This window comes from Fundulus heteroclitus, chromosome 14, assembly GCF_011125445.2.
Source record: "Fundulus heteroclitus isolate FHET01 chromosome 14, MU-UCD_Fhet_4.1, whole genome shotgun sequence".
NCBI classification, from domain to species: Eukaryota; Metazoa; Chordata; class Actinopteri; order Cyprinodontiformes; family Fundulidae; genus Fundulus; species Fundulus heteroclitus.
The window spans coordinates 28816350-28839861 of NC_046374.1; the positions used below are offsets into that span (position 1 = coordinate 28816350).

Genomic DNA, 23512 nt, shown 5'->3' on the forward strand with positions numbered 1-23512 from the left:
ATGAAAAGAGCGTAGGAAAAATACTATATAACTTTGGCCTGAGAAAACCTCACAGGGTATTGATACTTTACATCTTTCTTTCTTTTACTTTCTTGCACAGTGGTGCAGAGGGTAGCACTGTTGTCTTGCAGCAAGAAGGTTCTGGGTTCGAGTCCAACCATGGCTCTTTCTGCATGGAGTTTGCATGTTCTCCCTGTGCATGCGTGGTTTCTGTCCGGGTACTCCATCTTCCTCCCACAGTCCAAAAACATGACTGTTAGGTTAAATGGCCTCTCTAAATTCTCCTTAGGTGTGAATGGTTGTTTGTCCTGTTTGTCTCTGTGTTGCCCTGCGACAGACTGGCGACCTGTCCAGGGTGTACCCCGCCTCTCACCCAGTAAATGCTGAAGATAGGCACCAGCACCCTTTGCGACCCAATAAGGGATGAGCGAAACAGAAGATGGATCAATGGACTTTCTTCTGCTTAATTACAAAGTGAACAGCACCTTATTGCAAAAGTGACAGTGATAATAAAGACTTATCTTGTTTTTTCATGGTCTGTACCGCTTTCGTTTTGGGAAAATGAATGTTGTGCTTTGATCGTTGCATCCTGTTGGGGAAAAAAAAAAAAGGAGGCTACTATCAAGGTGTGCTCCAAGCCTATTGTCTACCGGCAGGGAGCGTCAGGTTCTTCAGTGATAATCAGGTTTGTATCCCTAAACTAAAAGAACAAAAGTTTAGACAGGTTTCTTTAGTCAGTTTATTAGACAACAGAGATGTGTTAAAAAGAAAACTGTCAGGCACGCATCTTCCGGCACAATTATACCTCCTGTCGTCCCTGCTGTGGTTTTTCAAAAGGAGCTTTTGTTCGTTACTTGTTTCTCATCCTGTGTTGCAGCAATCACCAGCCTTGATTGGTGGGAAATGTTTCAGAACAGAGACACATATTTACCCTGAGCTAATTAACCTGTATTCTCTATAAAATTAACAGCTTTCTCCTAAAGATATCCCTAACACCTCAATCAGATGTGGGCCAATGGCATTAAAGACCTTCAGTAATGCGCTGTGCAAACCAAAGGCGTTACAAGACCTATTATACTGATGCACCTGCCCCAGGATGTGTTGTCTGCGCCACAGTAAAGCTTCCAGGGCAAATTTTAAACAAAAGGCTGCAACCGATAAACAAGAAACAGCCTTGAGAAGGTTACAAGAATGTCCACCTGCATGTAAGCAACATATATCAAGATTATGATGAATAAAATATGCACGGTACTGTTTGGGCAGATGAGATCACATTGCAGAACATGTAACAAATATCCTAAATAGGAAGCTGTGGGTTTTCCAAAATGTCTGTATTAAAACTAGATCCACAACCTGTTTCAAAAATATGTTTTCCTGCTTAAGAACACTTAAGCCTTTGATTTAAGACAAATTATTCAGCTCAAGAATCAAGAATCTTTATTTTCAATATGTAATCATAAGGACAGCTCAGAATTCACACGTAACACATAAATCAAGACTAGTGTTCAGTTGAATGTGATAGGAATTTTAAACAATAACTAACTTCCTGGACTTATTGAATAAGGAAACGGTGGAGTGATGAAGTTCCAGCACTTTTATTACAGATGGAACGTAACGGCACCCCACGGTGCGGCCGGCCACCCGTCTTCCCCCGTTTCTGTCCCCGGCTCCCACTAAATACTCGACAGAGACAGTCATATTCCGGACATTCAATATGTGCACAGTAACACACAGGTATTGACCTGGCAATCAGCGGACAGTGGATCTGATATAGATATGATATGAGCCAAGGCTACCATTTTCAAGTGGCGGCGGATCACAGTGACGGCAGGACAACAGCAGTGTATCAACAGTTTCTGAGATTGGTAAAAGCATACAAATAGTCCTTAGCATCTGATAAGATTTAAATGTTCGAGTCAAAAAACGCAGACAGCGATTATTTTACAGTAGAATGTAAATTAGTGTGAACTACTGTGCAGCTGCATGTATCAGACAAACTCCCTGAAAAAGCAAATAATTATTAGCAAAAGCTAATAAGTGAAAAAGACAGGTACCAGTCAGTTTAAAAGAAAATAAATTACTGTCCAGTTACAGAAATGCATTTGATAAATGTGTTTAAAGTGTGCAGATTTGGCAAACAAGTAAGGTTTTTTTTCACATCCAGCATAACATTTTCTGTGTTTAAAACAGATTTATATAAAAATGCACCGCTACATGTTTGTGTCTAAAAGATGGTTGATTTATACGCGATAGATAGATAGATAGATAGATAGATAGATAGATAGATAGATAGATAGATAGATAGATAGATAGATAGATAGATAGATAGATAGATAGATAGATAGATAGATAGATAGATAAGTTGTCCAACACTGCCCTCTAGTGGAGGGTGAATGAACTCGACCAGCCTGACATTGAACGCCACTGGGTGATCACGTCATTCTTTGCTCTGCCACTTCCAGCGCGTTTCAGGTTAAATTCCCCTCACAGTGGCTCTACTTCATGTATCGCACCGCCATGCCCTCAGAACCCATCAAAATCCAGGAAATACTCAGGAAAAAGCCACACAGTCCCGGTCAGGCTGCACGGGGAGGCTCACTTTCCCACTAAGCGAGCGAATATAAATGAAAGGTTCACTCTGAGAAACTGCCACTGAGCGCTGGTACACTGAAATAAATTAACCTGTCTTATTTTAAACATTTAGTTTATAGAGAATCATGGTGTTACAAAGGAGTGTCACCGTTCAAAAACATTACTGAAAAATGACCACATGATGAACCTTTAATTGATCATTTAGAATCTCAGAGAAAAATTATGTTTCCCTCACACAAAACATGCACTTTACAAACATATTTGCTGTATTTATTAATTTGTCAAGGTGCATAGATTGACAAATCAATAAATAGAGCAAATATAAGCTAGCTCACTGATGTCACAACTGGATCTTCATATAACCAAGCAAACTAACCCTAAGTGTACCACAGCCAGAGAACCGACCACCACAGATATGAGCTGCCCCCATCTTTGCCATGTCCCTGTGATCCCGCGGCGTTCCCATTGGCGTTCGCCGACCGAGTGCTTCAGGTAAACGTCGGAGCAACCCGGCAGCCTCCGGGTTTCCCCGACGTTAGAAGTTGTTGCGGTCGATCCGGTCCTGCTTCATCTGGGCTTTGGCCTGCTCCTTCTGCTGCATCACGTGTTCGGCGAACTCCCTCACGGCCCCCGACCCGCCGACATTCTTGCAGGTGTACTTGGCGACTTGGGCGGCGCAGGCCGGCGCGTCCGCGGGCACCGCGCTCAGGCCCGCCAGGCTCAGGCAGCTGACGTCTGCCGCGTCGTTGCCTGGGAGGGAACGTTAGGGGGAAAATATTTACACTGGGACGCTTTTACTGCTCCGCCAACATGACACGCCCTTTAGGGACGCCGGTTTACTGCGGCTTGTATTAGCAAAACGGCAGACTTCCCCGGATGCTGACGGCCACAGTTCTGTGTGTTTTAGCTGAGTTTACACATAGAGACAGAAAATATCTCTACAGTGGTCACGAGAGAGGAAATCATATTGATTTAAAAAGATGTTTTACTGTGGTAACATCCAGAAAACGATTCTGCTTAGCAAAAAAAAAATGTTTGATTTAAATCTAGCTTAAAGGCATACTATGCAACATTTTTCAGTTAATTAATGTGTTCCATACCGTTTTGGATGATTAAATGGGTCATTTCAGGTCGAACAAAGATTTTCTCGGCCGCCCTGGTGGTCTGTGGGGGAAATACCGCACTTGCAATTGCAGGAGCCCTCTGCCCGCACCCACAGGCTCAGAAGTCTCGTGAAGTCTCGTGCAAGACCGTGAGAGTCGGTCTTGCTTTACGGCGAGAACTCCATGTGTTTTTGCCCTGCCATTCACTATATGCACGCGCGAAAGCAACAACAAAGAACCGCGTATTAACCTCAAATAAACATGCAAGCATATCAAGTTTATTTTTATTATTATTATTTTCTTTTTTTTAATGTTGGTGAGGCGGTAGCGTGAGTTTGGCCAAGATAGCGCTGCGGGAAACCCTGATGTTCATACCTTCACTGTGTTAGCCATTGTTTTTACTGCCGTTTTTTCAACTTTTCGTTGCGTTCGCCTGTCTGCTAAACTCAAAACAACCGCGCCTGGCTTGATGGAGAAACCAGAACAGCTGAGCATCTCTACGACAGTGCACTTTTACTTTCGCCCTCTGGGGGGAGCCTCGCCGAAAAATTAACCCCAGTTGCATAGTATACCTTTAAAATAAATAAGATGTCAACCCTTAAAGTTTTCACATCATTATTTTCAGTTCTTTCCACCTAGAATAATGAAATGTTTGCTTTTTGCTCATTATAAAAAGTGCAGGTTTTTACCAATGTAGGCTACATCCTTCCATTCGAGGTTCTTAAACTTCGTCTCCACGTCCTTCAGGGGCTCCTCTCCGACCTCAAAGACCTCGCAGCCCGTCACCTTCTCCAGTTTCTTGCTCAGCGACTTGGTCAGAAGGTCATCCTTGGAGACCAGCAGCACCACCTAGGGGGACAGCAAAGGCACGATGTGTTAACGGGTCACTGGCCGAAGCCTCATCGGCGGCGCCGTTAATAAAGGCAACAGGTCGGACCTCCACACCGTCTTTCTGCAGCATCCGGAGTCCCGTGGTGTCTCTGGTGTTGAGGGAGACCATGTCCTCTCCGCACACGGACAGGAAGACCTTCCCGTTGGTCAGACATCCGGAAACTTTACAGAACATCAGGGTCACGCCGCGGCCGAAGTATCCAAACCTGTTGGAAGCGCAGAACCCAGAAATAAACAGCAGGGGAAAAAAAACTCCAGACAGAAACATTATTGAGATTTAGAAAAAACAAACAAACAGAAGATTTGAAAGTGAAAGCTGAAGAATCACAAATAATAATTTATTTTAAAAGTTAAAAGCAGTCAAAACCGTTAAATACAGGTTTAAATCCAAGAAGGTCCCACCTGAGCACGCGCTGCTCTGCCACGGGCCAGTCGATGTCCACGTCAATGTCCACGCTGTGCTGCGGCTCCATCTCAAAGTAGGTGACCTTACCGCCCTGCATGGAGTCCGACACAAACATCAGAAAAGCCTCTGAACAGAGGAGCTGAACATCTGGGTCTGATGAACTGGTGACACATCTGCTCATTTTGAGCCGCTAATAACTCAATTCAATCACGCTTGGATTAGAAACCAGTTGATTCAAACCGTGCCGTTTTTCAACTGTGGAAGGACGCTGGAGAACCTGGAGAGAACCCACGCATGCGCAGGGAGAACATGCTAACACCACGCAGGAAGACCCCGGGTCGGCATTCAAACCCAGGACCCTCTTGCTGCAAGGCAACAGTGCCACCGTGAAGGCCTAAAAGATTTACTATACGTTTTAATTTAAATATAACCATCATCATTAACATTGATTCAGGGCATAATTGGGAATTAACAACTTTGACCGAAAAAACGTCTTTTGGGTAAGGACTCTGGCCAAAGCGGAAGTGCTCATTCCTGGCGGCTGCTTTGCTTTGGCTCTTCACAACCACAATTGAGCATTTTTCTTTTGGATAAACTTTACATACACAAGTGCTCTCTCACAAACACCCACAGGTGCAGGGTTCCAGGTACTTAGAGATTCACCTCTACACAGAAAGCCCATATTTTTTAACTTCAGCTACCACATTATACATGTCAGATTAAATAATAATACATATAATTCAGCAATGGTATCAAGGTGTTACTCTATTTTATCTGTTATACTATATCCGTTGGTTGTGCTGTTCTTTTTACATCTCTCTTTGCAGGTGAAGAAGCAGACTGAAGACGTTTTATCATTCTCTCCCTTTTATCTCCTCTTTCACCTTTTCTTTCTTTTTTTTCTTCTTGTTCTTCCTTTCCTTTCCTACTTTCCCATTGTAGTGTCCATTTAAATTTTAAATACTCCCTGCATGAATCATAATAAAACTATTTAAATGCATAAATCAAGCGGAGCACTATGGCGAAAGCTGACTGCTCCACTTGTGAAAGTAAAATCTGTCGAGCTCTATTTGGCATTAAGACAACAATTCGTATTGCCACAATGCTAGACAGGACACTGGGGGGATATATAAAAAAAAAAAGCGGAAGTGCATCAGCGGTCGTCGTGATAAGGAGGTAGGAAGAAGAGCCAGTATGCTTCCTCTCATAGCTCCTTCAGCCAAGGAACCTCCACCTTAACTGAGACTTAACTGTGCAGCTCAGCTACCTGCAAGCATCCCTTGATCATGACGAGGTCTCTGGTGGCGAAGTAAAACGAGCCGTTTTCGTACAGCTCTCCGTTCCAGTCCTGACGCCGTGGACGCTTCGCAGGGTTCAGATTCTGCGGCTGGGTGCACTCTTTACCTGGAAGGTAGGAGAACAAACTTATTTTTTTTAAACGGACCTGATTCAAGCTTTGGTGGAAGAAACGCAGAAGCATTTAGCCAGAGACCCTCAGCGTTGTGCTGCACCTTCTCTGAACCTGAACAAAACAACTAAGTCAGGAGTTTGTTTTACTCACATCCCTTCTTGACCTCCGTCCAGCGGAACTGGTATCTCCGGACCACGGAGAAGACGGAGTCGTACCCTTCCTCGGTGATCTTCTTCAGAGCCTCCTGCAGGTGCGAAGGATGGAGGCACGGAGACGTGGCCTGGATGTTGCAGACCACCGACACTTCTGCGGGACAGAAACACAACCGTCCAGAACCTTTGGGTCACGGCGGAGATGACGTCTGTGTCCAGGTGAGCCTCCGGTACCTGGGTTTTCCTTGAGAAACTCTTGTATGGTTTCCAGGGAAGTGGAGCAGTCCCTGGAGACCTCTTTGCTCCTCCGGTGGACTTTGGCCCCCCAGGATTTAGCAACTCTTTCAATGTCATCGTGGTCCGTTGACACCCAGACACTGGAGAAAGAAATACATCATAACTTCACTTTCACTCATGTTTCGTCTCAGTCTTGAATAATTCAGTGACATAGCGTCTTATAAAACGATCCATACACCTTGAGCTTTTTCAAATGTAGTAATATTGTAATTTTCTGGGGATTTTTTTATGATAGACCGACACCAAGTTTGCATGACTGTGAAGATGAAAGAAAACGGACGCGTGTAATTTGCAATATTCTTATAAATAAAAATGTGACATTTGGGCCATTTGTCCACCAGCTTTGCGAATCTAGGGGCTGATTTTTGCCTAGTTAAATATGTCAGGCTCAGTCAGATTGCATTGACTACGTCTGTTATTTAGACTTAGACAACTTTGTGATTTTGCATGTACAGAGTGCAATACAGAACGAAATTAAACATTGATGTTCAAGTTTTGCCACAGATACACAACTGGACTTAGGTCTGGACTTTGACATTCTGTTTGCCTTCCTCTGTAGCTCTGAAAGTCTTTACACCGTGGGTGTTGTAACCTACATCAGATTCCTTGACTGTGCACAGAATTACAAAGACCAAATGAAGCTGATTGGGATTTTTTTTAAGGTTTGCCATCCTGCTGGGAGGTGAACCTCCATCCCAGTCTCAAGTCTTCTCTGACACGTTTTCTTACAGGATTGTCCTATATTTAGTTCCAGCCACCTTTCCTTCCCATCAACTGAGATCGGCTTCCCTGCTGGATTAGAAACATGCACACATACCTTGTGACAAACAGCAAACATTACCTCTTATGGCTTTTTTCCTGCCACTATTCCTTGAAGGCCAATTTGTGCAGTTCATGACTATCTGCCACCTGAGCTGGGGATTGTTGCAGCTCCTCCAGAATCAACATCGTTTAGTTGCTTCTCTGATTGACTCTGATTGCCTGGTGTGTTAATTTATGTGGACAGCCCATTCCTGGTAGGTCTACCATGTCTCTAGGGCTTCATGATGCACATTGTCTCTATTGGGTATTGGCTGCACTGGATTGTGGGGTATCTGAGTAAAGGGGCCTGAATACATTATGTATGATTGATATGAAAATAATTACTATTTGTCAAGGTGCAGCCTTGCCTGCTGCACATGGCACGTCTCCTGAGCACTTTTCCAGCACGGTCCTCCTCCCATCCAGCTCTGTTTCCACTCTACCTTAATCTCCAACACCTGTCAGCCTTTAATCAGCCCGGACTCATTCCACCTGCCAACCTCTCCATAAAAGCCTACCTCAGTCTCCGCTTCCCTGCCGGATCGTGCTGTCAGGATTTGTCTCGATGACCCGAACACACACACCACACACGGAGCTTCGTTTGTGAGTTTTATTGAAGGAAGATGGGTTGTGGATGAAGGGAACAAGAGTCTGTTACCGGGCTAGATAGTTCTTAGGACGCAGGGGCTGCAGTAGGACCAGCAGCACAGCAGACAGGTGCAGATGTAGGAACCTATGGCAGGCAGATGTGGGAAAATCTCTGACCAGCAGACATGGGAAACTGTCAGGCAAACGTGGGGAAAATCTCTGACCGGCAGACGTAGGAAAAATATCTGACAGGCAGACGTAGAGAACTCTGGCAGGCAGACATGGGAAAATCTCTGACTGGCAGACATGGGAAAATCTCTGACTGGCAGACGTGGGAAAATCTCTGACTGGCAGACGTGGGGAGGGTGGTGAGTGATAAAGATCCGTCAGGGAAGCGGAGACTGAGGTAGGCTTTTATGGAGAGGTTGGCAGGTGGAATGAGTCCGGGCTGATTAAAGGCTGACAGGTGTAGGAGATTAAGGTAGGGTGGAAACAGGGCTGGATGGGAGGAGGAAGGTGCTGGAAAAGTGCTCAGGAGACGTGCCGTGTGCAGCAGGCAAGGCTGCACCTGTGTCATTTACACTCAAATTAATAAACAATAAAAATTTGGAGCTGAAAGTGGAAAACCAGAGAAAAAGAAAAAAAGAATTTGGTTGAAGCTCCGGATGTTTTCTGAACAGCTTCGGATCTCACGACAGAAGACATTTTGATATCATGTTTTAAATATCCTAAAGCTGTCATTGTATCCTCCAGCAAAATGTTTTTTGTAATCAATCTTAAACTGTGTCTCTTTTTGCTTCAATTCGCTACTTTTTTAAATGTAAACAGGGTAAAATTATTGTAAAGCCTCCGGATGTTTTCTGAACAGCCCCGGATCTCATGAAAGAAGACAATTAGATGTGTGTTAAAAATGTGCAGTAGGCCCCAAAATGCCACTAGATTTAATAATTTTGTTTTAAAACAATAAGCATTATTTCTATTTTATCCTATATAATTGCTATCTGCTCCACCATAAACTGACAATGAGTTATAAGGGGGGGGGGGGGGGGGGTTTAACTGTGCAACACGCAGCATCGCAGCTGCTCAAAGAGGTATGGCTGGCGGTTTGTGCGATCCTGAAAAGCAGGAATGACTGCTGGGTCCAGAGCACCCGCCCTGCCGCATTCACAAGTCAAACAAGGCAGGCCGACGGCAGAGTAAAACCTGAACGCTGACTCAGAATGAGCTCATTTTAAGTTGCAGCTAATCACCTATATTCACCCAGCAAGACGTGAGGTGGAGGTTTACCCCGATGAGCATCACCCGGGTTGTCACAAGGAACAAAGAGAAGAAGGGCTTTCACCTGAGCTACAGTCAGACTTAAAAGCTCAGGCTATGATAGAAAACAGCAGGAACCTCTATGGGAGTCTTATTTTAGTGGTCAAAACACTCATATCATTGGTAGATCACCTTATTATACCTGCTCAAATCAAGGAAAATTACACTCATTTCAAGAAAATGTTCCTTAGCGTTATTCTGTTTGTGCAGTGTAGCTGGATATTTATCATGATGTGAAAGTATCTGGTCCAAATTAGCGCTAAATCCAGTCCTTTATTTAGTAAAAACAATTAAAGCATATATTCCTAATGTAGCTAAAAACATTAAAAGATACTTCAGAACAGCTCATTGCTTCTAAATTCTGCAGTCCAGTTCTACATGTAGACAGAAAAGAAAAGGTTTTTCTGGGGCCCCAGAAACGTCACAGTTTGTGGGGCCCCAGAATAGCCACGTCCGCCATGGTTTAAAAACTATGCATAACTTTTCTACTGCTTAGTGTCGATCCATCTCATAAAACCTGATAAAGCTGCTGACTGTGACGTGACGTTCAAAAGGTTCAAGCACTGCAGATTATGTGAAAAATAAGGAATATTATCGTGGAATATGTCAAATTTGCCTTCATTCATTTTTGAGCTGAAAGATTTTCCATACAGTTTATTGAAGATCGTTTTAAAATAAGCAGTTCACTGAAGTCATTTACATAGCAGATTTGATGTTTAAAATGTTCATAGTTTAGCTTCCAGCAGCCTGGTTTATTGCATTATGTTGCAGTGGTCTGGAAGAGCAGCTCTTCAGCTGGACGTAGGAAGCGTTAGTTTAGTGCAGCAACTCGTCTTATCAGGGGAACGATTTTGTTTGTTTAAGCCTGTTAACTCTGGCCTAAGTCATTCAGACATCAGGCCTGTAAGTCACGGGAGGAACCAGCGTTGTGTTGACACATAACCAACAACCTGACAAAGAAACAACGCTTTTCTAGTAGCACAACAATGACGATAATCGGATGGATTATATGAAATGTGCCAAAAAAAAAAAAAAAAAGACCATATCTGTATTTCTACGTTTTCTTACAACTATTTTTTATTAATAAATAATGGAAATCTAAAAGAGAGACGGAAAGAAAGGGAGGAGACCACAGATCCAGTCAAACCCGTCTCTCAACAGATCAGTAAATCTTTTCAACACTGAGACGCGATGTTGCAAAGCGGTTAAATATGACTGGGTGTGTCTTTCATGTCACAGCTGCACGGCACCCGAAATGCATATTTTGCATAACAAAATGCATAAAGCAAGTAAAAGGCCAGTGACGTTTTTTTTTAGGGATTAAAAACTCTGCTTCCATAATGTTTACTAAGCAGGTCATGTCCAACGTTTGGACAGCTGTCAAGGCGAGGACCCAAACCCAAGCGGTTGTGGGCAGGTCAGCTCGGTGAGCAGCTTTAAATGGTAAAATCTTGCCAAAACTTCCAGAACAAAGACAGAAATGGTCTTTCTCCCATGCAGATTTTCTTTCCTCTGATGGCAGGAGCTGTTCGTCCTGCCATCAGAGGAAAGAAAAAAAATTGTTCAGTTTTTCTATATGATCATAACTGTTTGCTGATCAGAAGTTCAAAGACTGAAAAACATGTTTTTTTTCTTAGTATAAAAATGTATCAAGGCAACAACAAAATCTGGCTATAAACATGTCAATCAACAGAGGGTAACTTTGATGCACTCCTTTTAAATGTAAAGTTTGAAGTTCTGGGTTTAGGCTTTGATGTATGAAAAGGGAATGATTTAGCCATTCCTTTCTTTTATGTTGCTGTTACGGTCACTGACCTCTAGGGGCTCTCTTCATGAGAGAGCTCTCTTTGTGTTTTAGTTCTACCTGGCTTCCACAGGTGCAATGTGTTGGAGATCGTCAGCCACTCCATAAAGAGCTTCACACCAGAGATGCCAGGCCCCTCGATTCTTTCCTTGGGCCTTGATCTGAAGTGATCTTGTTTGCAACCCAACTGTTTGTAAGAACCCTTAAATGGTTTTGGCTGTGAGCATTCTGTGAGCAACCCAAATGTCTAACTAACATTTGTTTTTTCTTTTGACAGTGGAAGCTGGTAGGGGTTCTCTGCCTTTTTGTTTAAGTGTTTTCTCCTGTTTTGTGGATAGCCAGGGAGTTTAGGCTTTGTACTTTTCTGTTCTCCCCTAGCACGTGTTTTCTTTTTATTTTATAATTACGGGGGGGGGGGGGTTGTTTGTTGTTTTGGCCTTTGAGACCCTGAAGCTTAAAGCTTCCCTGTGTTGCACTTCTGTAATTCTACCAACATTATAAATAAACTTTTTTTATTGACATCTACTGACGAGGATTACTGATTGTTTTGTGTTGCACCCAGTGCCAGAACTTCCCTTTTGTTGTCTTGGGGAGGGGTCGTAACATAAGTGGGGGCTCGTCCGAGAGATTTGTTTTTTACATGGCACAGTTTGATTTGAAGGAGTTTTTGGATAATCCTACTATTCAACAGTTGGATGTCTGTAGAAAAGATGATTTATATGAAATTGCTTCGTATTTTGGTATTCATGTATCTAAGTCTTTGCTTAAAAGTGAATTGAAGTCTCTTGTCTTTAGTGGCTTGGTTGAAAAAGGAATACTCTCAGTGGAGATGGATAAAGAGGAGACCACTTTTCCTGAAACTACTGATCAGTCTGAGGAGGGAGTGAAGACGCCACCTGCTGCTGCCAAGCCAGAGGGGGGGAAAACCACCAGTCTCTCTCCCACGGTTTGAGCCCATCTCAATTGAGTCCCCAAATCCTAGTGCTGAGGCACGTTTAAAGGTACGTCTAGTTCGTCTAGAACTTGAAGCTAAAGAACGGGAAAGGAAGAATGAATACGAGTTCCAGCTTAACTGCCGAAGACTTGAAGCTGAAACTGCCATCAAAATCCGTCAGCTGGAGCTACAGTCTCATAAACTGACCACTGTTCTCGCTACAGATTCTGGTGGAGGGGAAGACATCAGTACTTCCCCAGAAAAACCTTCTTGTTCTCCAGCATCTTCCACGTTTGACATCAGCAAAAATATTGCCCTGGTCCCACCATTCCGAGAGACGGAGGTGGAGGCATATTTTAATGCATTTGAACGTATTGCTGTTGCTCTTCACTGGCCCACAGAAGTCTGGTCCCTTTTGTTGCAGTGCAAACTGACTGGTAAGGCACAAGAAGTATGTGCAGCACTCACCATTGAAGATAGTCTTGTATATGACAATGTTAAAGCTGCCATACTCAGGGCATATGAGCTGGTGCCCGAGGCATACAGGCAGCGGTTCAGGGCCTTAAGAAAATCCACTGCCCAAACATTTGTCGAATTTGCAAGAGAAAAAGGCATGCTATTTGACAGATGGTGTCTGGCAACTAAAGTTGCTGATTTTGCTTCACTACGTGAGTTGATATTGTTGGAGTACAAAAACTGCCTTCCAGATCGCACAGTTTTGTACCTAAATGAGCAAAAAGCTTCCACTTTACAAGAGGCAGCTGTCCTGGCTGAGGAATTTGCCCTTACTCACAAAAATGTTTTAGTGTGTAAATCTGACCAACCCTCTCGTGACAAGACCTGGAAAGATAAGCCACAATCCCAGGTTACAAACATTCTCTCTTCCAAATCAGAGAGACAATGTTTTTATTGTCATAAATTGGGGCATATTGTCTCTGATTGTTTGGCTCTGAAACGTAAACAGGCACCCCAACCACCAAAACCAGCTAAAGGGGTTAGTCTGGTCAAGACTCTGAGATCCTCACAACTCTCAAAAATGAGTGAACCTGACAACTGTTTTAAACCCTTCATTTTTGATGGTCATGTCTCCCTAACAGGGCATTCGGAGGATGAGAAACCAGTGAGGATACTGAGGGACACTGGTGGTTCCCAGTCGTTCATCCTGTCAAGTTGTCTGCCATTTACTGCTGATACCTCCTGTAATGCCAGTACTATAGTACAAGGAATTGGAATGGCCTATGTACCAGCACCCTTACATCATGTATATCTAAAATCCAAGTTGGCCTCTGGACTCTTCAAAGTTGCGGTGAGAAACTCATTCCCTGTGCAGGGGATTGAATTCATAATGGGGAATGATCTGGCTGGAGACAAGGTACTTCCTATTCCTGAGGTGGTGGATAATCCTAGTTGCATGACAGATGAGATGTTGGGATCCCATTCTGATGTGTTTGCTGTCAGTGCTCTAACCAGGTCCCAAGCATCTAAGCTGAAGGAAGTGAACCTGGATGACTCAGTTCTTGGCTCTGCCTTGAGGGATGACAAGTTGTCAGCCGATGACCTTTCAGCACCCCTCAAGGAGGACGTCACACCAAAGCCTGAGGTTTTTCTCCCATTATCACTGTCACATGAGAGTTTGAGCCAAGCTCAGAAGAGTGATGGAACACTTGCTAAATGTTTTGAAAGTGTGAGTAATTCAATAAATGGCAAGTGTTTTCTTTTTATTTTCTAATTACAGGGGGGGGGTTTGTTTGTTGTTTTGGCCTTGGAGACCCTGAAGCTTAAAGCTTCCCTGTGTTGCACTTCTGTAATTCTACCTACATTATAAATAAACTTTTTTTTTTATTGACATCTACTGATGAGGATTACTGAAAGTTTTGTGTTACACCCAGTGCCAGAACTTCCCTTTTGTTGTCTTGGGGAGGGGTCGTAACAGTTGCATTGAAAACAACTCCCTTTATCACAGACCTTGAAGCACTTTTATCTATATTATACGTCATAATCCCAAGGATTAGGCAAACCAAAGTCACATTTATTCAAGATTATAAAGGGCAGGTCTGACCTCAGATGACTCCAGAAACAAGTATCAACCAGGAGGAAAACCCTGATTGCTGCCTCTCTACTTCATAGAGACTATGCTTGTCAGAACAATACGAACTTTTATATAATTCATACTAACATTTTTTAAAAAAGATACTCCTTTGCCTTAAAATAGTTACAAACTCAAAGCCATCAAGTTTGCTCAATTAGTTGCATTTCTTCCAGCACCAGTGCTGGACCAACCCACCCTGTAGCTTTAGCTCATTATAATTATCATCTGTTGCTGGAAGTTTTAAACTGTGCTAACATGTAAAAAAAAAAAAAACATATGCAACTCTATTCTGCCAACAAGGCAAACACAAAAGCGCTATTTAGAGGAACTTTCCCTATAAAAGGCAGACAGAGGGGGAAAAAAAACAAATGCTAATCAATGCAACTATGCTAACGCTATATGCTAACCTTTAATGTTTGAGAGCAACATAAAGTCAGTAAAGTTTCCGTCTCTGCAACACAGTGAAATAGTAACATTGCATTCCATCTTCCTGGGAAAACAAAAAAATAGTAGCTGGGAATGTGGTAAGCCTGAATAAAAGCGTTTTAGTTAACACAGTCAGTGAAGCCAGGATTTCAAAATAAAAACAAAAAAGTTAGAATTCCAATATGGCGACGGCCAGGAAAGCTGGTTTTTGTTCATAGTTCCTCAAACGAACGTCGTTTAAAGCTGTAGTTTCCACGTGCAAACACTACTTTTAAATTTGTTCGGTTCAGATTTGCAGCCGCTACATGTAGCATTGATTTTAGACACACTCTTACACCTGTGTCTTGTAAAATAAACATGTTTTAATCACAGCTTTCTGTTGTCAATGCAAGGAGCTGCCATGTTGGATCCAACAACCAGCCTTAAAAAAAAAAAAAACATCCAACTTTCTAAGGAGAAAGCTGGGATTTCCGAGTTCCGACTGCAAATGGAACGCAACATAAACCCCCAGGACGACATAAGCTACGTTATGAAAATGAAAAAAAATAAAAACCGACAGCCCAGTCACTGTGTTCTGTCAGTCTGAGCCCCCAGTCGAGATGTGCTTCCCAGATGCGCAGTATTGGACCACGCATCGCTCCGTTCTACTGGCTGGACAGCTCAGTTGGCTATTAAAGAAACAAACAAACCATTACTTATTGGTTTAGCTGTAAAGTTCAGCTAATGTGGCTAATGTTAGCGCAGGTAGCGGCTGCTGCTGGTGTTGATCAGCAAAGAAAATATTATGCCAAATTACCAGAAAGGCAGAAATCATACAGGGCTGCTGCCTAATGCATTTGCATGGACCATATCCTAGTTTACATGGTAAAAAAAATTATGTTTTTAATGCACAATCCTTATCCATTATCCTTAATATCCCCCCCAGTATTATCATTTGTATCAACAGCAAACTGACCGGCAAACAAAAGCATCTTCATCAGGAAGATATTTGACACAGGTTTTGCTTTTCTGGGCCTCTAACCAATATTTACCGATGTATAATATACATTTCCTTTCCCTTTCGACACCGTGGTGCAGCTAAACAATAAAAAAAAGCTAAACATAATAAGGGTTCACCATGGCTTCAGGCCTGAATGGAAGAGAAATTTACACGTTTTAACTTTTGAGAAATTCCCCAATCAGCTCAGATTTCCTGGTTATAAAGGAGAAGAAGAAAAAAAAGACATACGTGTCAAATTAAATAGTGGCATGATGCCAATTACGCACACCCAGGCTTAGCCTTAGCTATAAAGTACGATAAGTGACTTTCAGTCTAACAAACAGTCCAAAGAACAACTATTCAAAGCCTTTAAGAAAGCCTGGAGAAACGTTGCTCAAGGACACTTGAAATACAAGAAAGTCTGGCTTCTTGGAGGCTAAATAATAAGAAATAATGAGAAGAGCATTCTCTTATCTTCGCTGTTAACTTTACTGACAGTTCTGCTCCTGGGGCCACACGGCTCTGTATGTTCTACAGGTTTTCTCTGGTGGAAAATACCCTCTGGTGTTCCTCTGGGGTTTGTTGTTGTGCGAGTTTCTTTAGGCTTTGCTGATGCAAACGCCAGAAACATTTGTCCAACTTGTGTACTTGGGGTGAATTTTGAATTTTACACGTTCTTTTTAAGAAGTCTCTTGCACGTTTAACAGAAATGCTTTGTAAATTATTATTATTACTTTAGCACCAAAGCGCATTATTTAGAATCTACTGCCATTGCAATGTGATGCGATTCCTGACGGAATTGAAATAACTTCAAAACCTTCATGTTTTTACAATAGATGATGATACAACTTTTTGCACTGTGCACCTAACAACTAGCATATGTTTCATTAAAATCCTGACATGCGACACGTGGAACTAAAAAAAAATAAATAACATTAAATCAACAAAACAAATTAATTATGCCATTAATTGAAAACATGTCCAAAAAGGGGCCTAGATAGATAGATAGATAGATAGATAGATAGATAGATAGATAGATAGATAGATAGATAGATAGAAATACAAAGTCATATATAAACCAGCTTTAGGGTGCTTTAAGTCCTAAGTTAATGGTGGTATTCATAAACCCCCCAATGGTGGTGGGTTAAAAGCAGAGAACAAATGTCGTTGTAATGTATGTTTCAGTGTATGTTTCAATGACAATAAAGATGATATTACTGTTACATATTACTATTATATTATAAACACAGTTGCAGAACATGTTTCAGCCCTGAAAATGTGACACCTGTGTGCAGGTGGCTAGCTGAGGGTGAAACTGCGGCTAACTAGCAGCGGCTCGACACCTGTCCTCCTGACTTACCTGTCGAACATGTTGGAGTCGATGGCCGCTCTCAGCACCCAGCCGATGAGGGGGACCCCGGCCAGCGGCTTGATGTTCTTCAGCGGGATCCCTTTGCTCCCTCCTCTAGCCAGGATCAGAGCGGCTACGTGCGGGTCAGAACGGGGCTTCTTGGAGCTGCAGCTTCCGTCCACTAACATGTTCTCCTCGAAGGAGCGTTTCTCCTTTGAGGCAGCCATGTCCGCTTTAAAGCCTTCTATCCAGGATTCAAACACCAGATCAATGAGACGTCTGTGAAAAGATTCATGAAGACTTCTTCCTCGTCTTCTTCTCCTCCTCCTTCTTCTTCTTCTTTTTTATGGCGGTTGGCAAGCAACTTTTAGATGTGCATTACCGCCATCTACTGGAATGGAGTGTGGATCGGGACGCTAACTTTAAACACCCCCCTCAAAGCAAAACAAAAAACAACTTATATATTTTCTATCAATTTAGTTTTCTTGAGATAATTAATTAAATAACTTATATCTTTAGAAGTAGAAATTTTTCCTAAAATATCTTGTAAATTTAACTGTAATTTATTTTCTTGTAACCGACTAACTAATTTCCTTCTCTCAACAGAATATTTTGTACAGAACAACAAAACATGTTTTACCGTCTCTTCTTGCCCACAAAAATCACAACTTCCATTTCGATGTTTTCCTATTTTAAATAAATTACTGTTTAACCTTGTATGTCCAAAACGCAACCTAGATATAACTGTTTCCTCCTTTCTATTTCGTCCTGTTCTCCTCATTGCACCAACTTTTCTTTGAATACTGTACAGCCATCTACCAGTTTTATCTTCCTCCCACTGTCTCTGCCATCTTTCCTAAACCTTTTGTTTAATAATAGATTTGATTTCTTCTTTACTAAATGGAACTAATATATCAATAACACTATATTTTGAAGCTTGTTTTGCATATTTATCTGCCAACTCATTCCCTCTTATTCCTATATGTGACGGTATCCATGTAAATATAACTAATAAACCCATTTCTTGAATTCTATAAGTTATTAACTGAATTACTAATAAAAGATCCGGTCTACTAATAGCGTGATTATTTTTCAATGAATATAATGAAGAACTTGAATCAGAACAAACTATGCTTCTTAATGGACGGACTTCCTCAATCCATCCTAAAGCTAAAATGATTCCCATCATCTCTCCAGTATAAACTGATACTCCATCAGTAATTCTTTTACATTTTTTAACTCTGAATTCTGGAACAATGAAAGACACACCATTACTGCTATTTGAATTTTTAGATGCATCTGTAAAAACTTGGACATATCCATAGTACTTATTATCTAAATATGATTGAATCAAATATGGATCTGAAATGTTTTCTCTTTTCCTTTTCTCCAACAAAGTCAAATCAACAACATTATTATGAAATAGAGACGGGTAAACTGGCGAAAGCGGAACTGTTTGACTAATATTTATATCAGAAAAACCAAAATCTTTTATAATATTTTCTATCTCCCATCCAAAAGAATTTAATTTCTTCTTTTCTTTTTCCCAACTAGATTTTAAAATTTCTTGACATGGATGATTTCCATCATGGCCCTTTAAATTACACCAATAAGTGGTCTTTAACTGTAGTCTTCTAAGATTAAGTGGCATCTCTCCCATTTCTATTAACAAGGCTGAAGTTGGAGTTGTTCTGACGGCTCCTGTACATAACCTCAAGGCTTGATACTGAATACTATCAAATTTTTTTAAAAGTGTTTCTGATGCTGATCCAAATACAATACTTCCATAATCAAATACAGACCTTATTAACCCAGTATATATTGATTTAAATGCCTTCCTCTCAGCACCCCTAAACAAAACAAGTCACAACCAAATAAAAAAACAAAATCAACAAAACCAAATTAAGATTTAAATCCTCTCAGTTACATTCATTAATCTAAGATAATGAAAAACAATCACATAACACTTATCTCTTGAGTTTTTTCTAAGTATTTCTGTTAAATCAAAGTGTATTCTTTACATTTTTAGATTTTGAACCATTTCCCTCCTTTCTCTTTTATACTTCTTACAGTGTACCATAACGTATCTTGTTTGGCTTCTTCTTCTTCTTCTTCTTCTTCTTCTTCTTCTTGTGTTTTATGGCGGATGGCAAACAGTTTATTGATGTGCATTACCGCCATCTACTGGAATGGAGTATTGGCTCGGGATTAAAATAATATCCTACTACAACTACAAAAAAAAAAAAAAAAAAAAAACACTAAATTCTCTTTCTTAAATTCGTCTTTTTAATATATTTCAATAATAAAGAATAAACCTCTGATTTAGAGTCCATATCCAAAAGATATTTTATGTTTAATCTTAATTTATTGGTTTGTAATCTAAGTACCAATCAATTTCTCTCAATTACATATTTAGTGCAAAATAATACAACGTGCTCCACTGTTTTGTCTTGAAAACAAAAATCACACTTCCCTGTAGCATGTTTTCCTATTTTAAATAACGTGCTATTTAAACCTGCATGGCCAAAGCGTAATCTTGATATTACTATTTCCTCCTTTCTATTCCTTGCTGTTTTTCCTCATAAAGCCTACTTTTCTTTGATTATTATAATGCCTTCTTCCAGTTCTTTCTTCTTCTCACTGTTTCTGCCATTTTGCTCTAATCTTTTTCTTAATTACTGACTTTATTTCACCTTTACTAAATTGAACCATTGTATCAATTAGACTACACTTACTTGCTTGTTTTGCACATTCATCTTCCATCTCATTCCCTTTTATTCCTGTAGGAGAAGGAATCCATATAAAATAAACTATTAATCCCATTGCTTGAATTTTAAATAATAATTGCTGAATTTCTACTAATAAATCAGGTCTGCTGTCTGAATGATTGTGTTTGAATGAATATAATGCTGAACTACAGTTAGAGCAAACTAAACTTCTTAATGGTCGGATTTCTTCAATCCATTCTAAGGCCAACATGATCCCAAACATTTCTCCTGTGTAAACTGAAATTCCATCACTTATTCTTTTACCTGATTTAAAAGTAAATTCTGGAACTACAAAAGAAACATCATTCCTATTATTTGAATCTTTTGAAGCATCCTTAAAAATTTTAACACATTCATTATATTCTTTATCTATATATTGTTGAACCATACTTGAATCTGAAATATCCTCTTTGTTTTTCCATTTATGCAACAAAGTTTGATCCGTATCAATATCAGGCAACAGAGATGGCTGAATTAATGATCTAATAACTCTTTTACTGACATTTGAGATAATTCAAGATCTTTTATAATACTATCTGCTGTCCATCCAAAATAATTTAATTTCTTCTTCCCTTTTTCCCAACATGGTTTTAAAATTTCTTGACATGGATGAGTTTCACAATAATTATTTAACTGAAACCAGCATTTTGGAAAGTAATTGTAATCTCCTCAATTGTAGTGGCATTTCCCCCATTTCTACCTGTAATGCTGATGTTGGTGTTGTTCTTATGGCCCCTGTGCATAATCCCAATGCCTAATACTGAACAATATCCAATTTTTTAAGTAATGATACTGATGCTGAACCAAAAGCAATCCATAAACAAAAACAGAGCTAATCAAACACCTTGTTTGCATTTATCAATTATTTTCTGAATATGAACTTTCCAAGTAATCTTTTCATCCAACCATATACCCATTTTTTTTTATTGTTTCACCCTTTCCAAGTCCTGTCTATAAATTTGTAACTTTATATCTTCAAAAACAATTTCCTTGTAGAAAACAAAACCTTTTGTATTATCTACAGAAATCCTGAATCCCCATCTAAAAGACCAATCTTCTATTTTAGTAATGACTTGTTGAACTTTTTTACTAATGAAACTTAAATTTTTACCCCTCTTCCAAATTGCTCCATCATCAGCATCAACTGAGTCACAAAACGATTGCCAGTAAACCCTTTTTGCACATTTTACAGTTCTTTTGACAAGAGCTTGTGACCTTTTATATTCAATATAATACTGATAATTCTGATTTTTCTTTAACACTCAAAAAGCTTTATTTCGAGATTTAATCGCAAAGTCACATTCTTTTGTCCACCATGGTACTATTTTGTTCTTCCCGCTTCCTTTTTTCCTTTGGATAGATTGTCGAGCTGCAAATAATATTGCTTCACAAACAGAAACATTTATATTATCAACATCCAAATTAATATCAACCTTTTGCATTTCCTCATCACTAATTCTCTTATATTTTTCTCTTTTCCTAGAAATTTATATTGAACTCCCTGTTTTATAAAGAATATACATCCACCCCCACATCCCTGTTCCCTGTCCCTTCGTACACTATCATATCCCTTTATCACAAAATCTAATTCTGTTTTAAGCCATGTTTCTTGCACACAAATAATATCAGGTTTATTTTTCAAATAATTTATGTAGCTCCATTGAAGGAGTATCATATTCTTCCTCCCCATGTTTTACCATCAGTCTCAAGCTTTTTGTTTATTAGATCCTTTGCAGAAAATATTTTTCTGCCCTATTTCACGATAATTTTGATTTTTTTTCCCGTTTTTTGTTTCACTTGATCAGTACAGTTAATAACATAAGCCATGAATAGAATTAATGTATCCATTGTAATATCCATTCCTGACATCACTCTTTGGTTTTGCTCTGGTCTTGCACTCTGAGGAATCTGTGAACCTCCTTGGATTGTTCTTTTTTCTCCAGAACCGTCTCGGCTGCTTCTGCATAGCTAATGTTTTTAGCTGTTCTAAGTTGTTGTATTTTTGCTGCTCTTTTCCTAGCTTCACAACCTCCATATGCAACATTATGCTGACCATCACAGTTACAACACTTTGTCTGAACATCATCTTTGTGTTGCTCTTATTTATGGCCTCCTCCACATTTAGCACATCTTTGTTTCCCTTTACAAACCAACACTATATGACCTTATCTCTGACACTTGTAGCAATGCAGGGGAGGAGGGACAAACGGCCTAACTGGAAAACTCATGAATCCTATTCTTATTTTATCTGGGAGAACATCCCCTTTAAAATCCAGTAGCACTGACAAACTTTCAACCGTTTGACCATTCACTGATCTTAACAGCCTTTTCAGTCTTTTGACTTTACGTCCCTGGATACTTCTTTGAAGTTTTTCAAGATCCTCTTCAATCAGAATGCCAGTAATAACCCCACGACGACATACCTTATGTTTTTCAAACAATTTCCTTTCACAAACAACTTCTTTGCAAACATTATCAGTTTGCATCACTTTATTTTTCTCGTCTTCAGTTTTACATTGAATCAACATGTTTACATGTTTGCAGAACTTTCACTAGTTCTAACTCGCCTAGTTTCTTTTTCAGTTCCCTGGAGACCAGGATATGGCTTAAAATCATCTGCTCATCCTCCATCCTGAATTTTAGTAATATTTTAAATTCCTCTTTTCCATTTTTCTTCTTACTGTTCTTTTTTTCCTCTTCTGAGCTGTCCTGCTCTATCTCTTGATATTATGCCGCCACTATGTGGCACAGAGAGGAAACTGCAACAAAAATATATTTTTTTTCCGTCAGTACTCAAAAGTACATTTTATTATTCTTTTTTTTTCTTTTTATCAAAAGTAACCCACATTACAGATATGAATTGAATGCAAGCCTTTCTTTTAGTTGATTATTTGGTTTTTCACTTACAGCAAAAAGAAAGCGTGATCTAAGATTAGAATAATACATCAGACATACAAAACAAATAAAACAATTGCTACAAAAATGCGGGCTTAGTGAAAACACCCTTAATATCTTCTTGAAGGTTGTTATTTTGAAAAGCTACTTTTAACATCTAAAGATAAAGTCTGATCAGAATGTATATAATGCGTCTAATTTATTGAATATTACTCTAAGGCTATTTCTTACCCTTTGTAAATGTGATGATATTATTTAGATTCAAGTAAGAAATTTGTTTCTGAATGTAATCAAGACATCTCCCCAAAAAAATATTAACACAATATATAAGGAGTAATTGTTCTTTTTTCCCCAATAATCAATGAAAAAGCCGTTAATGGCGTCTCATGTTTACATACCAGCTTTTTACATGTCTCACTGGTATTTCTGTTTGTTTATCTTTTGAGATGAGCTTTTAAGGCCTTTTTGCCATCACTCTAATCTTTACATTAAAATGTGTTCCATTTTGAAGAAATCAAATGAAACAAATATATACTTTTGGCTTGATGTGAATGATTTTAGACTGGATAGAGGTCATCTTCCTGCTTGTAGCTTGTGAGAACCAAATTCTTGTAACACTTTCAGGAAAGGCTGCTTTTGATCACCAAAATTTCCTCTTTTGTTTAATTTCTGTTGGTTATCAATTGTATCCGTTTTCAGTCCATGTTT

At 40.0% G+C, this 23512-nt stretch overlaps 1 protein-coding gene across 1 annotated transcript; it reads right to left on the bottom strand.

The window, feature by feature from the left end:
* Positions 1 to 1414: 1414 nt before the first annotated feature.
* Positions 1415 to 17941, bottom strand: LOC105935966 (N-acylneuraminate cytidylyltransferase). The gene is made up of 9 exons (XM_036146683.1): positions 17782 to 17941; positions 17151 to 17575; positions 6790 to 6932; positions 6554 to 6709; positions 6260 to 6396; positions 4989 to 5083; positions 4633 to 4792; positions 4385 to 4544; positions 1415 to 3342 (listed from the first exon to the last, which is right to left on the bottom strand). The coding sequence occupies exons 2-9, from the start codon at positions 17366 to 17368 to the stop codon at positions 3128 to 3130; spliced, it is 1284 nt and encodes a 427-aa protein (XP_036002576.1). The 5' UTR covers positions 17369 to 17575; positions 17782 to 17941; the 3' UTR covers positions 1415 to 3127.
* Between the last annotated feature and the right edge of the window lie 5571 nt (positions 17942 to 23512).